The 16,287-nt window shown below is 44.5% G+C and overlaps 1 protein-coding gene across 1 annotated transcript; it reads left to right on the top strand.

The window, feature by feature from the left end:
• The first annotated feature begins 3,743 nt into the window (after positions 1 to 3,743).
• LOC144595618 (uncharacterized) lies at positions 3,744 to 5,814 on the top strand. Its single transcript, XM_078403200.1, has 7 exons — positions 3,744 to 3,838; positions 4,259 to 4,398; positions 4,484 to 4,663; positions 4,744 to 4,937; positions 5,033 to 5,218; positions 5,341 to 5,409; positions 5,508 to 5,814. Exons 1-6 carry the CDS (start codon positions 3,744 to 3,746, stop codon positions 5,362 to 5,364), a joined length of 819 nt encoding a protein of 272 aa, XP_078259326.1. The 3' UTR covers positions 5,365 to 5,409; positions 5,508 to 5,814.
• The last annotated feature ends 10,473 nt before the right edge of the window (positions 5,815 to 16,287 follow it).

The following is a 16,287-nucleotide window of genomic DNA, read 5'->3' as shown; positions in this document are numbered from 1 at the left end:
CATTTTGAAGAAAATAACTTGGTGGGAAAAGGCTGGAACTGGGGAATGTACACCTATGAATTAGGATTATATCACATGCATCATTGTTTGCACAGTTATTGATTTATTTTGACATAATAGAAAACAATAGAATAAGTTAAAGACTATGATATTAGTCAAGCAGGCAGTAAGGGAGATAAACAAACAGCAATTACTTCCAGAAGGTCTATTAAATGGTGTTATTTTGTATGGTTTACTTGCCTGTGGCCAAGAACCATGAGAGGGATTTGATATAGTAAATTCTGGAAATTATAAGAAAATTGGGCAAGTTTATAGTGTGTTTATTGCAAGAGTTCACAGACTGGAGAAGCATGATTAGAAAAGAGGCCAACATACTGAATGTTACTTTCAGATTATGTTAGGAGAGGCAGAAAATAGATTTAGGAACAGTTTAAATTGCAAGACATAGCTAACTGGAGTAAAGGTAAACAGAGAATGTTGTAAAGCAGGCGAATGGCAGTAAAATAGTTCATGTGACAAGATAAATCACATCATGGCAGCCATTTGACAGACAATGTAAACAATAGGAAAAAGTAGGTTAACACTAACTCCAGTAGAGAGAAAGGAAGATAAAAGACTACCAATAAACATTGATTAATGATGAATTATTTCAAAAATGGAAAATCCACGTGTAACCATTGTGTTGCATGGCAGTACGTCTGTGAATAAGTGAGCCACTTTGGGTCCTTTCAGAGTGTTTCCCGGCATAAACCCTTAAGCCCACGAATAACCCGACTTGTTGGAGAAATTCTGCTCTGCGAGAGTTTCTTTGTATACACTCCCAATAAGAACCGTAATTAAGAAGCCAACGAGGCCCACATGATCCAGGGTACAGGTCAAATACACAATTCCCTAAAACATTTTTTTTGAATAATACTTGAAATTAATTTACTTTTAGGAATGTTTATTTAAATACAACATTTTGTTAAATCTTAAGACTCATTTACTTCAACAATTTTTAAATATCTCCGGTAATCAGAGACAGCAATAAAGATTAGCCAATACAAGCTGTGAAAGGTGATCTTGACAGAGCATTGGCAAGGCTCCGGAATCTGGTATCTGGAAGCTATCTGTTGCTCATGACAGATGGGACTGCAACAGTGAGACCACCAGAATGTTGTGAACTACATTGCTATAAAAGAATAATGGATCCCAAAGGAGGTGGTCGTGAGCCACAGGGCATATTAAGCATGATCCCATCGATTAAAACATCGTCAGCATAGATTTCAAAGGGGAGAGAATATTGAGGCAGTCTTTTGAATTCTTTGATGTTACAGACAAAGCAGACAAGGACAATTATGTAGATGTGATATATTTGGATAGTGTCATAGGCATACAGCACAGAGGAGGCCCATCGGCCTAGTTTAACCATACCAACCAAGGTGCCCTATCTAAGCCAGTCCATTTGGCCCATATCCCTCTAAACTTTCTTATTAAACTTTTTAAACTTCAAAAAGACCATTTTCATCCGGGTGCTGAAGAAAGATAAGATAGTGTGCCTTAATGATTACCATCCAGTGACTATGACATCCATCATCATTAAGTGCTTTGAGCGACTGGAGATGGCACACATAACTCCAGCCTTTCAGCCTGTTATCATCGCAACAGGTGCACAGTAGAAGCCATCCTGTGTGGTTACTCCCCGGCACTAAACTCATCTCTGGAAAATACCAAGAACTCCTTTGATAACCTTCTATTCATCGACTACAGCTGAGTTCAACACCATAATTCCATCTAAACTAATTTCCAAATTCCTGAACCTGTGAATCAGCTGCTGCCTTTGGATCCTCCACTTTCTGACTCACATACCACAATCAAGGTTTCAAAGTTTTAAGGTCAGTTTATTGTCACATGTACCAGTTAAGGTACAGTGAAATTTGAGTTACCATACAGCCATACTAAGTGAAAAGCAACAAGACACACAACCACATAAAAGTTAACATAAACATCCACCACAGTGGATTCCACATTCCTCACTGTGATGGAAGGCAATAAAGTTCAATCTACTTCCTCTTTGTTCTCCCGTGGTCGGGGCAGTTAAACCATCCGCAGTCGGGCGATCAATGCCCCCGCAGCCGATGATCGAAGCCCCCGTCGGGGTGATCGAAACCCCCGCGTCGGGGCGGTTGAAACTCTCTCCGTGGCATGGAACTCCCAAGTCAGCCTCTTCTTACCAGAGACCATGGGCTTCACCATGTTAAAGTCCACAGGCTTCATTGTTGGAGCTTCGATCTCCGGCAAAGGGATCGCAAGCTCCGCGATGTTAAAGTCCCACAGACTCCCGCGGCTTGGAGCGCCCTTCGGTCTCCAGGAAAGGCCGCCAACTTCATGATGTTAGGCCGCAGTGTGGACGGAGATACGATATGGAAAAAAATCGTATCTCCGTCGAGGTAAGAGATTGAAAAAAAGTTTCCCCCACCCCCCCCCCCCACCCCCCCTCACATAAAACAAACCAAAGTACACTAAAACATTATTTTAACACTTACTAAAAATAACAAAAAAGAAGAAAAGACAGACAGACTGTTGGTGAACACCTTCTCCACAATAACTCTCAAGACTCCAAAACATTTGCGTTACCAGTACTATGCAAAACTCCCTATACACTCACAACTATACAACCAAATTCAACTTTGCAGATGACAGCATTGTGATTGGCCAAATAACTAACAATGAAGAGACGGAATTCATGAAGGAGATAGGGATCTTAGCAAGATGGTATCAGTACAATAATCTCTCCCAAATGTCAGCAGAAGTCTGGGAAATGGAGGAAATGCAAGAGGTCTCCATCAACCACCATAGAAATGAAGGCATATTTCCTAATAAAGGACATTTCAGATGCCCTGGAATGGCAGGCATAGTCTGGGAGCTGTTTAGAGTTTAGTTTAGAGTTTAGAGAAACATCGCAGAAACAGGCCCTTCGGCCCACCGGGTCCGCGCCAACCAGCGATCCCCACACATTAACACTATCCTACACCCACTCGGGACAATTTTTTTTACATTTACCAAGCTAATTAACCTAATTAACCTGAAACTACATGTCTGTGGTTTCAGAGATAGAGAAATGGCAGAAAGGGATGACATCCATACAAAAAACAGGGGGGGAAGAAATGTAATCTCGGAAGCTGTGGAAGTTAGTGGTCTATAGTAAAAGTCAGTGAATACGGTCTTTTTGGATGGAGGCAGTGCAATCCAGAAATGGGATTGAAGCATCAGAAATGTTTCAAGTGAATTTGAGAATGTGTGGAAGTAAGTAGTGAAGGTGATAAAATTGATGAGTTCTGCATAGGTGCAAGAACTCATCAATGCACCAATGCACTTGTTGATGTAACAGGAGAGAGATGGGGAGTGGTTGCAGAGAAGGTCTGGAACAAGCATTCAATGCTGCCAATAAAAAGGCTGGTGTGGCAGGTGCCCATGCAAGTGGTTGATGATGGCAAGGCCGTAGATATTGCCTATATGCCTGGATACAAAATGTGCTCCATGGAAGGAAGCACAGGGTGGTGGTGGAAGGTTGTTTATCAGACTGGAGGCCTGTGATGAGTGGTGTGCCTCAAGGATCGGTTCTGGGTTCCTTGCTGTTTGTGTTTATATTAACGATTGAGATGAAAGGCATAATTCGTAAGTTTGCAGATGACACTAAAGGAGGTGGTATCATAGACAGTGTAGGGGGTTATCAAGAATTACTGCAGGATCTTATTTACGGCATGCACTGGGAAAACCCGTCCACAGAAGTCCAGCTACAACAGCCAGCCGCGATGCTGTTGAATGAGGGCGGCAACCTGACCATACTGACAGCAAGGTTCACCCATACCTACTACTACGTCACTGGCGCCTCCGTGGCTAACACCCGTGGTCACGGGACTTTGGGCGTTTCCTTGAGAACTTGTCATTCTGCGTTTGGCGACTGATCTGATCAGATCTCATCTTTTACTTCAACTTTAAAAACTTCAACTTCAGCTTTAAAACATGGCATCAAGGAGAAGGAAAGGGCAGACCAAGGGCACAGTCCGACCCCCATACTCACCCACCAGGCAGCTGGAGACTGAGGTGACCCAGGAGGAGGAGGCCCAGGTGGAGGAGGCCCATGGGTAGAAGGCCCAGGAGGAAGTCCAGGAGGAGGAGGCCCAGGAGGAGAACTAGGAGGCTGCCATTATCCCCACCAACACCCCAGCCCTGATGAGCACTGGTGAGGACTCCAAGAGACTATATATATATTCAGTGACCAACAAGAGAGTGATCTGGTTGAGTGGTATGAATCGCACCCTCAACTGTACGATAAAAACCACCGGCAGTACCACAACAAGGCCGGGAAGACAGCTCTCCTTGAAGTCAAGGCCAAGGAGTTCCCTGATTGCACCTGTAAGGACAAACTTCATGTTGTGTGGTAGCTGTGGTCTCCATTCTTTAGCGATCTGCACTGATATTTATATTTTTATTTATACAGATGAACAACAGGGTGTTTTTTTTAAAAGTCAGAAGACAAGATTTGGAAAGCTGTCCCAGAGGGCGAATGTCCGGGTCTGGTGCCAAGAGCCTGACGCAGAGGCAGGAGTGGATCTTGCAGAAGTGGTCCTGTCTGAGGTCACACATTGTGCGAGTGGAGGCCCAACAAAGCCAGAATACAGTAATTATCATAACATAGTCATTGTGAAACTGATTATTTGATTTTCATCTTGCTTGCCATGTCCTGATATGTCTTGAAAGTCTGTAACTTCACATTTGACAGGGGTGTACCACATTCCAGGACCTCGAGTGAGGACGAATGTGATCCTATTGAGGGACCCTATGGATCCACCATTCATCCGCACAGCAAACGGAGCAAGACCACTGGCGGCTCCAGTGCATGCTCCACCACAGGGGAGGAAAGAGAGGCAGGTCTGCGGGAGCAGGTCAGCAATGTAAGCACGAACGAAGAGTTCTCTTCTCATCCATCCATTCATCTTTCTTTTTGAAAAAAAATTAATTGCCTGTGTCTTACTCATTTATGTTTCAGCTCATGCAACAGGTGGAAGAATCCCGCAATGTCGTGCAGATCATGGCACAGCCGCAGACAACACATGAGATGGCTGTGGACACCTTTCTTGGATTTTTGAAAACCCAGATTCTCAAAATTCCACACGAGGCGTGGTTTTCGTACACCATTGATGCCTTGATGATGGCCCGTGACTTCTCCCACCAGGTTAATATCTTCAGTGAATCTTGTGCGGTTTTGAGGAAAATTGACCTCAATATTAGCCCTTAATTTTTATATTTTTTGAAATATTCACAATTATTTCATGTGTGTTGCACAATCTGCTGCAGATGGGAAACATGGGACAGCAATAGATCAGACAGGCTATGATGGGACCACCACAGCAGCACGCGCACCAGGTATCTAATTTTATTTAAAAAATTATGAATTGGACTTGACATTCTTTGTTTTTATTTCTTTGCCTTTCACTTATTCTCAATATGTTTCTGTGTTGCAGCCACAGTCACTGATGAGACCCCCACTGATGCCATTTTATCGGCATGCAACACCTTTCCCATCGCAGCAGGCATATTCAATCCCAGATTACCATTGGCTGGAGACACCCCCACTTGCGCCAGTGACAACAGTGGGGCCCCCCAGAACAGAGAGCTCGGCCTCAAGTTCAGACAGCAGTTCTCATGGGCCATTGCATAACCGGCCACATTAAAAATGAGTACATATATAATTCTGTTTAATGTTAAAAGTTTGAATTTTGCCAGTTTTTGTGATTATTTGAAGTTTATATTTTTTCACGGATTTTTGCATGTAGTTATCCACCTTTTATAGGTATTTAGTTTGTTTTAATAAAGTAAATTTTGGACATTTTGACAAAAGATTGATGTCTGAAGTTATTGTATTTCAGTACTTTCTCATGGCATCTCTTTCAAATATTTTAATTTCATTTATTTTGACCAATAAAATAAACACAGACACAAGCATTGCACTGCATTGAAAAGCGAACTCTTTTCATTTATTTTGATCAATGAAACAAACACAAACATTTCACTGCATTGAAAGGCGAACTCTTATCATTTATTTCAATCAATGAAACAAACACAATCACAACCATTGCACTACATTGAAAAGGAAAGCACTTATCATTTATTTCGATCAATGAAACAAACACAAACGCAAGCATTTCACTGCATTGAAAAGCGAACTCTTATCATTTAATTCGATCAATTAGACAAACACAAACACAACCATTGCACTGCATCGAAAAAGAAACTCCTTTGGGAGGGTGTGGGTGGCCCTGAAAAGGGGCTTGTCTTGTGGTCTGTTGTGGGCTCCCTTCCTGGAGTGGTGGACCTCTGCTTGTGATGTGGGCTGTTTGCTGCTGGTCTTCAGATCATGTCATTCTGCCATGGTACACTGCCTAGTTTGGAGTTGTAGTAAGTGCAGAGATGGTCTCTCTGCTCCTTGGCTCTCTTGGCGGAGGTGTTTCCTGGCAATATACCCAGTCCCAGCATCGGTGCAGCGTGTCCTCCAGTTCTCCATGAGCCTGGTGTGATGTTGCCTGTCTGGTTGTCCACTCGGTCACCCTCCACCATGGCTGCTGCTGCTGCACCTCTGCAACGGATCAGGTTGTGGAGGACACATGCTGCGTAGACAATAGTCTGCACATTCTTGGGCTCATGCTGCATCGTAGTCAGCAAACATCTGCTGGCGAGGATGCCAAAGGCATTTTCCACCACCCTCCTAGCCTTGGACAGCCTGTAGTTGAAGATCCTCTGCTCCCTTGACATCCGCCTGTGAGAGTATGGCTTCAACATCCATGACCTGAGCGGGAAGGTGTCATCACCAACCACTATGTAATGGATGTCAGGGTTGTCTTCTGGCAGAGGTTCTGGATCAGGAAAGCCTGCTCTTCGTTCTTCCAGTGCTTCCCCAAAGGAGGTCTCTCTCCAGATCCCACCATCTGCGACACTGCCAGGTGTGCCCACATGCACATACAGGAAGTTGTAGTTTGCATGCACCACAGCCATGAGTACGATGGAATGGAACTTCTTGTAGTTGGAACCTCCATTGGGTGGACACCTGATGGCCACATGCTTGCTGTCCACTGCCCCACATGTGTTCTGAAAGTTCCATCTGGTATCAAAGCCCTGCGCCACTCTCTTCCACCCATCTGGTGTACTAGGGCAGTGCATGACTTCATCTTCATAAACATTGATGATGGCCTCACAGGTGACTCGGACAACGTTGCTGATGGTGCTGTGGGCCACAAGAAAGCTGTAGGAGAGGCTCTTGTAGGAGTCTCCTGATGCAAGATAGCGGTGGGTGATGGCTAGGCGCAGGCCTGGTTCCATTGGCTTCCTCAGGAAGGTCTCCCTTTTCTCCAGGAGAGGACCCACCCATGACCTCAGTTCCTGAAACAGCTCAGGAGGTAGCCTAGTGAAGTTTCTGAAGGCAGCCTCATCTTCTTGCTGGAGCTCAGTAATCAGGTTGTCATACTGCCCCAACCTGGGTCTCTTCGCGGACAAGGGTTTCAACCACACAGACCTCTTCTTGGGCTCCTTTTCCCCATTCTTTTTTATCGTTTTACAAATAGAGGACATTGTATTGTGTTAATTAGGATAATGGATCTCGTGCCAAGAAAACCATGTTTAGATTGGATTGCAAAAAAATATAGTATAAGCATAGTTCGGGAGGAAATTGCAGAGGCCCTTGCAAAGATATTTGCACATCTTTAACCACAGGTGAAGTTCCAAAAGATTTGAGTGTGGCTAGTGTTGTACCATTATTTAAGAAAGGCAGAAAGGACAAGCCAGAAAACTGCAGGCCTGTAAGCATGACATCAGTGGTGGGGAAATTATTACAGGGAACGGATCCCCGTCCTGGGGACAGGATCCACCAGCATTTGGATAAGCATGGGATGATTAGAGATAGTCAGCATGGCTTTATATGTGACAAATTGTTTCTCACAAATCCTTTAGAGTTTTTTGATGAGGTCACCAATGCTGATTGTATGTCTTTGCCATGTATGGTAGCTAGTCTGGCAAGTTAGAATGCATGGAATCCAAGGTGAGCTAGACAATTAGATTCAAAAATGGCTTTGAGGGAGAAGTCAAAGGGTAGATGTGAAGAGTTGTGTTTTTCTGATTGGAGGCAACGACCAGTGGAATGCTACAGATGTTTGTTCTGGGTCCATGGTTATTTGTTATCTACGTTAATAATTTGGGTGACAATGTAGTTGACATTGTTAGTAAATTTGCAGATGACACCAAAATTGATGGTGTAATCGACAGTCAGGAAGGATATTAAAGTTTACAACAGGATATTGATCAATTGGGAAGGTGGAAAATGACACATGTTGTGGCGGCTCCCAGGGGTCAGGCCATTCCATTATCGAATCCCTCGGCACGGGAATGGACTAGTCTGGGGACAGCCCCTAGCTACAGGGATAAATAGCAGGGGTTTAGGCGCGATCACTCTCTTGCAGACTTGTCTGGTTAAGAGAACCACAGTGATTAAAACTCTTCCCGAAACACCTTGGGGGTGCTGGTGGACATCTCCTCGGACTGAGGGCCACAGTTTACCTCTGAGCTGTGATCAGCCATGGCTCACCTGTTGGGTGTGCGGCTGCACCACACAACGGCCTATCACCCGCAGGCAAACGGCCTAGTGGAGAGGTTCTACTGGCAACTCAAGGCAGCACTGAAGGTGCGATTCTCTGGCCCGGACTGGCTGGACGCACTGTCGTGGGTCTTGCTGGGCATCCGAATGACCCCATAGGAGGACTTGGCCTCGTCTTCGGTGGAGCTCGTTTACGGGTCGCCGCTCATGGTGCCCAGGGAGTTCGTGCCGTCGGCGCTGGAGCAACAGAGACCGCCCTCGTCCACCCTACAGTGCCTTCGCGAGCGAGTTGGCAGGCTCGCGCCTGTGCCGATGTCCCGCCATGGGACATTCCACCCGCATGTGCCATCGGCCTTCCGGGACTGCCCCTATGTTTTCCTGGGCCGTGACGCCCACCGGATGCTGCTCCAGAGGCCCTACGAGAGCCCGTTCCGGGTGCTGGAACACGGACAGACGACCGTTGTGCTGGACATGGGGGGCCGGCCGGAAGCCGTGTCGGTTGACCGGTTGAAGCCGGCACATTTAGACATCGATCAGCCGGTGCTGGTTACCCAGCCTCGGCCGCGAGGTCGCTCTCCTTCGCGGCTCCCTCCACCTGTGCCTCTGTTGGCCGACTTCCGAACGCGGTCCGGTCGGGTTGTGCGCCCGCTGGTCTGTTTCGTGCCTCCGATTCTGGTGGGGGGGGGGGTCCTGTGGCGGCTCCCAAGGGTCGGGCCATTCCATTATCGAACCCCTTGGCACGGGAATGGATAGTCCGGGGACGGCCCCTAGCTACAGTGATAAATAGCTGGGGTTTAGCGGCAATCACTCTCTTGCAGACTCGTCTGGTCAAGAGAACCACAGCGATTAAAACTCTTCCTGAAACACCTGGCTCCTCGCCTTCATTTCGAGCCTAATCACTGCGCTACAATGTGAGGTATTGCACTTTGGTAGATCAAACGGAGGCAGGACTTCCACAATCTTGCCGAAGAACAGAAAGATTTTGTATTACAGGTACATAGTTCCCTGAAAGTTGCAGTTTAGGCGGAAGAATGCATTTGGCGTGCACACCTTAAATGGGAAGGGTATTGAGTACAAACATGCAGCTGGACAAGTCATTGGTGTCACTTTGGGTACTGGCTGCAGTTTTGGTCGCCCAGCTATTGGACAGATGTCATTAAATTGGAATGTTACCTTTCTGTCCTGGGCCTCCTCCATTGCCAGAGTGAGGCCACAGGCAAATTGGTGGAACAGCATCTCATATTTTGCTTGGGTAGCTTACAACCCAAAGGTATGAACATTGACGTACAACCCAAAGGTATGAACATTGAATTTTAGGTAACTTCTACAAACACCTACCCCCCCCCCCCTTCTCTTCGTCTCTCTCCCCCCCCACCTCAACGAAAAGAACATTAACCAGTTCCACAGTTCACAACAATGTATTCCTCTTGGGCCTACACCATCTCTAGCTAATGAGGGAATCTCTTTGCCCGAGGTCACTTGTTGCCGGCCCCCTTTTGTCCTTTCACTCTTGCTTCCAGTTCCTCCCCACAACCCACACCCACCCCTACTACAATCAGTATGAAGAAGGATCCCGACGCGAAACATCACCTATCCATTTTCGTCAGAGATGCTGCCTGACCCGCTGAGTTACTCCAGCATTTTGTATCTACCTGAGATTGTGGGTCTGAGTTCTAGGTGGATGTTGAATTTTTTTTTCTTTGGAGCATAGGAAGCTGAGGGTTGACCTCATTGAAGTGTACAAGATCATGAGGGGCATAATAAAGTGGATTCCCACAATCTTTGTCCAGGGTAGGGGATTCTAAAACTAGAGGCTTCAGGTGAGAAAGAAAAGATTTAAGGGAGACCTCAAAGGGCAATTTTTTCACAGAGGGTAATCTGCATCTGGAATGAACTGCCAGAGGAAGCTATAGAAGCAGGAATAATTACAACATTTAGAAGACATTTGGACAGATATATGGATAGTTTGGAGAGATATGGGCCAAATTCAAGCAAATGACACGAGCCCAGTATCGAAACATAGTCAGAATTGATTGATTGATTCATTGATTGATTGATTGATTCTTTATTGTTACATGTACTTGGTACAGTGAAAGTCTTTGTTTTGCATTCAATACACAAATATGCAAAGAGTAACCACATATAGGACGCCAACGAAGTTAGAAAAGTATTCAATATAATCCCGATGGTTGCTCTTCCTCCCTCCACCCCCCCCCCCTCCGCCGCCATCCCTCTTTGTTCTCGGCAGTCCTCCCACACCATGTCCCTCTTTATTCTCTTGGTGCTCCTCCCCCCCCCCCTCCAGGTCCCTCTTGTTCTCTCGGCCAGATCCCCACGCCACCCCCCCCCCCCATGCCAGGTCCGTCTTTGTTCTCGGCAGTGCGTCCTCGACCGACAGCCGGGTCTCCCGCAGCCCGACCATGGCCGACAGCCGGCACTCACACAGGTGACGTCTCTCCGATGGCCCTCCACTCTCATCGACGTCCCTCCACTCGCCAATGTCCCTTTTCGCTCGCTGACGTCACCCCTTGTTCGCCGATGATCCTCCTTGTTCGGTCGGCGGCCTGCCTTGTTCTCGGCGGCCGCCCGCCAAGTCCTGTCTCGGTCAGCTCCACATGGGCGGCTGATTTCGGTCTTAGTCAGCTCTGTGTTGGCAGCCGGGTCCACTCCAGCACGACTGCATAGGACTAGGTGAGCCAACATTTTGGCCTGTTTTCATGCTGCATATGACTATCACTCGAATTGTGAAATTCATTGTCTCCATCGTCAGTACCATCTTCCAAACACAATCCTTACCTATAACATGCCCCGCTGATCTCACCATCATTTCCTCCCCAAATATCTGTGCAAATTATCATCATATGATTTTTGTCCTATCTATTTCACATTCTTTCCCCAAACACTGCCCCTTCCACAAACTTCTTAACAAACATTCTGTCCCTGATTTCCTCAAACGTTAATCGTTATCTCTCCCAATCTTTCAGTCAATAATGTTAGACATGTGCCCCCAAATCATATATTCATGTGGTCCTTTCTTCCTGATTCTACAAACGCTGGACGAACCAACTTTGGAAAGTCCAGAACATTATGCAATTTAATCATTGTTCGTGTCCATCATCCACCAGTCGAGCATTAGAAGAACCCAAACTGAATTTTCATACCTTCATGTTTTAATCTGTTTTGATAGTTTACAACATCCATCATAATGATTCAAATATTGTATGCTATGGGATAATTTTCTATCAGAAGAGATAAGTGCAGAATTGACAGAACTGACAGGCAGGCAGTTTTACTGTCAATCATTAATAATCTATGTTACGAAAAGCCACAACCTTGTCAGTTTTTCACTTGGTGGCTAAGTGAAAGTTTTTAAACTCCAGGCTGAGGCTTTTTACATAAACAGGAGCTTTTGGAGAAAACACTGCAAGAATCTCAGAAAACAAATTGCGATTGTACAAAAAAGATTTTTCTTTTTGTAAATCTTATACTTTTATCGTCATGTCTGAGACATTATAATTTTTCAACTTAGTGAACTTGGCAACTGAAAGAGTTTTTGAAACATTTAAGCAACATAATTGATATATATCATATGATTAATTACGGAAACACGTAACTCCAACTAGATAGAGCAGCTAAATTGGAGTGAAATACGTATCCATTCTCTCCTTAATCACTGAATATGCTTTTGAATTTCAGATGGCAAGGACTTCCTTTCATCAAGATGAAGATTGGATTCTGATGTCTTCATTAGCAACAGTAACTCTCCTGCCAGCCTGAAGATGGTCAAAGAATAATAAATTAGAGAAAATGTATCTTAAGGAAAGTGCATTAATTTATTTTGTGAGGCGTTGATGGGATGAAAGATTCAGATATTGCATGCATTTTTCACGCCTACTGATCTTCACATTTTTTTGGGTCGAGTGAACTATAATTTTACTTTGCAGCAGACTGTAGGAGTAAATCTCCCAAAACAAAAGTCTGTGCATACAATAAATTCCAGCATAAACTTAACCACATCAGGAAGTGATCAGGAAATTCTGAAGAAGAACCATGGTTACAATTTAAACACATGAATTTCTCATTAAAAGTATGGTTAATAGCAGTTTGCTAATTTAATTCAAAATGCACCTGTTTCCCAAACTGCTTTATGCTCATTAGCAAAACCATGCACCGAACAAAGATGTAAGGAATGAAAGCTGAAGGCTGACAGGCTATTCTTACACTGTTTCAAATTTCTGTCAGCTTGTGTTTCACCATTTTCATAGAAGCGTTGTGCTCTATGTCCCCTCGGCCTAACTCATCCATGCCAACCAAGTTGCTGAATGGACCTAGTCCCACTTGCCTGAGTCTAGCTCAATCCCTCCAAACCTTACCTATCCATGTACCTACCTGTGTCTTTTAAATGTCATATTTGTACCAAACCCTGCCACCTACTCTGGCAGCTCATTCTATAAAAACACCACCCTTTGTATGAAATAGTTCAAGATCAAGATCCCAATGCAATCTCAGATATCCTTTTCTCTGTCCACCAGACCACTAATTTTGATGTCATCTGCAAATTTACAAACATGTTGCCTACATTCATATCCTAGTTGTTAATTTAAATAATGAAGTACAGTGTACCCATCACCAATTTCTGTGGTACATCATTTGTTGCAGGTTGTCCAGTCTAAAAAAACAATCCACCATCCTCTCCTACCTTGAAGCCAATTATGTATCCAATTGGCTAGCTCATCCTGAATCCCATGGTCCTCGAGGACCAGACGACATAGGTTCAAGGTGAAGGGAAAAAGATTCAATAGGAATCCGAGGAGTAACTTTTTCTCACAAAAGATGGTGGGTGTATGGAACAAACTGCCAGAGGAGGTAGTTGAGGCTGGGACTATCCCATTGTTTAAGAAACAGTTAGACAAGTACATGGATAGGACAAGTTTGGAGGGATATGGCAAGTGGGACTAGTGTAGCTGGGACATTGTTGGCTGGTGTGGGCAAGTTGGGCCGAAGGGCTTGTTTCCACACTGTATCACTCTATGACTCTCTATAACTATGATCTAACCTTCTGGACAAGCCTACCATGTGGGATCATGTATACAATGGTCACCATGCTGCCCTCATCAATCTTCTTGCTCATCTCTTCAAAAAACAGCAAATTTATGAGACGATTTCCCATGCACAAAGCCAAACTGACTATCCCTAATCAGTCCTTGCTTTTAGAATGCATGTAGATCCTTTCTCTCAGATCCCTGCCAATAACCTACCCACCACTGATGTTAGGCTCACTGGTCTGTAGTTCCCAGTGTTTCTTAAATAGAGGCACAACATTCACCACCTTCCAGTCTTCTGGCACCTCAGCCATGACTTTTGATGATTTCAAATATCTCTGCCGGGGATCATGTATTTTACCCCTACCTTCCCACATCTGAGGGTATCTTAAAAGGGACCTGCGAGGCAACCTTTGCGCACGGAAAGTTGTGCGTATAGGGTTCAGCATCCCAGAGAAAGTGATAAGTACAATTACAACATGTAAAAGACACAGACACGTACATAGATAGGAAATGTTTAGAGGTGCAGGGAAATGGGAATAGCTCAATAAGGCAACTTGGTTGACATGGATGAGTTCATGCATTTCAAGACCTCCAGTAACTTCTCTTCTGTAATATGGGACTCTCTTCAGAACATCACTATTAACTTTCCAGGGTTCACTTGCATCCATATCTTTATGATAAATATGGGAGAATTTTCATATAACATATTTTGTCTGTCCTGTATCTTATGGAAGCAGAATCCTGCTCTATCAGCCGCTGGAATTTCCCTGTGAACACGGAGGATTCTGAAGGTCTTGCGAACAGCTGAAGAAGAACTTCCCCAAGTAAATAACTCCTCATGTAAAATCTCGGCCAGGCCAAACAATGCAGTAAGCAAATTAATGTGCATCCCCATTTCACCCCCCTGTTGAAAAGAGCAACTGCTTATGAGCTCTGCCTCCAGTGAGCAAGCATGCAGCATCTGTGACTTCCAGCTGAATAGTTGCAGTTGGATCCACATTTATGTCCTCATACTTTTCATAACTGTCTTCCTTCTCAGAGTATAAATGGGTTTATTACATGTGCAAACACACTTAATTCCACTATGGAAAAGACAGAAAAAACGATGATTTGGACTAATACTCTTCGGATGAAATATGAGAGATACCTAATCTCATGGTTCGACTTTTCACACCAGTGTCTCTAAAATGTCTTCCTTTCTCTTTGACCTTGATTTCCTTTCTCCAATAGTTGATAGGGCACACAACTGTCACTCCTCTACATCCTGCACATTCCTTCACTTCATTTCCTTCCAACCACAACAGGAATAGGATTCCCTTTGCCCCACCCTCTCCCCCACCTCCATCAATACTGCCACCTCCATTGGGTTTCCATTACTAGACGCATCATTCCTTCCCCTCCCCATTTAGCATTCTAGAGGGACTGTTCCCTACACGAATCCCAGGTCCACCTAAAGCTACACCCCATCACAATGATTTTCTTTGTTCCTTACACCCTGCCCTTTTTGCAATTAAAAAATAAACATATTTTTTCACTTTCCCAGTTATTATGAAGGTTCTTGAATCAAAGTACACTGGTTTTTCTCTCACAGATGTTGATTGATTGAAGCAATTTTTGTTTTTAGCTGAGAATAGCTATGTGACTGGAAGAAATTGTCCTATTAATCCATGTGCTCCCAGTTTCTTGGAATCCTAAGACGTACAGGTATGTAGGTTAATTGGCTGGGTAAATGTAAAAATTGTCCCTAGTGGGTGTAGGATAGTGTTAATGTACGGGGATCGCTGGGGGCGGCACGGACTTGGTGGGCCGAAAAGGCCTGTTTCCGGCTGTATATATATGATATATAATCCAAAGCAAAAGTAATTATCAATGTTTTCTAACAAAATGGCAAGTTGTATGTTGACGTGTGAGTCGTGCAACAGTGCTGAGAATTTGAACCATTTGACAGTAACTGAGGAGATGGCTGACATGGTTGGTTGGATCATGCTGACCTTCAGCTGACAGTTCCATTGGGAACTGCTGGCCATCTGTCAATCACGGCCTTGTATGCATGACCACACATGAAAATCTGAAATGAATCTAAGGTCACGTGCCAGTGTAGTTTGACTATCCACTTGACCACAAAATCACTAACGTGTTCAGTGGCAGGGTGAGTTGAGGAGAGAAATTGTAGGGCCATCATAGCTGGCTCCTTGGCTTTACATTAGGATTGTTCGGAAAAGCACTATAACCCTATTCATTTGAAAGGGTTCGCCATCTCTGTGAAATAAGGCAAGTCTGTTTTGTGAATGACTTATTCTTACTTTATTGTTTTTAATTTCTACTGTCATCGTTAAATAGTTTTAATGAAATTTAATTTTAAGATAATAAATCTGCAATTATATAACTCTATTTTAATAGTTCTTAAATGCTTCCAACATTTTTTAGAGCATCGGGAAAGGGCCTCAGAAATTAGGAATAAGCCTTCTCACTGGACGTCCTATTCATTTTGCAGGGTCCCAATCAGATATGAAGGGTCAGCTGAGTGAGCCATTTGTATCTTTGACAGGTTAGAGTGGGCAGGCAGGGACTGTGGGGCATTGAGTCCAACTGTAGGGCAGCAGTCCCGACCCAAAA

The sequence above is a fragment of the Rhinoraja longicauda genome, chromosome 7 (assembly GCF_053455715.1).
Source record: "Rhinoraja longicauda isolate Sanriku21f chromosome 7, sRhiLon1.1, whole genome shotgun sequence".
NCBI classification, from domain to species: domain Eukaryota; kingdom Metazoa; phylum Chordata; class Chondrichthyes; order Rajiformes; family Arhynchobatidae; genus Rhinoraja; species Rhinoraja longicauda.
The sequence above is the reverse complement of the archived record's forward strand: the minus strand, read 5'-3'. Positions and strand labels throughout refer to the sequence as shown.

Excerpts from the sequence above, each read along its gene's own strand:
- LOC144595618 (XM_078403200.1), top strand. The coding sequence starts at position 3,744 with ATGCACTGGGAAAACCCGTCCACAGAAGTCCAGCTACAACAGCCAGCC. Across the intron at positions 3,839-4,258 it reads CTGACCATACTGACAGCAAG|TGACCAACAAGAGAGTGATC; the intron begins GTTCACCCATAC and ends ATATATATTCAG. Across the intron at positions 4,664-4,743 it reads CCCAACAAAGCCAGAATACA|TCTGTAACTTCACATTTGAC; the intron begins GTAATTATCATA and ends ATGTCTTGAAAG.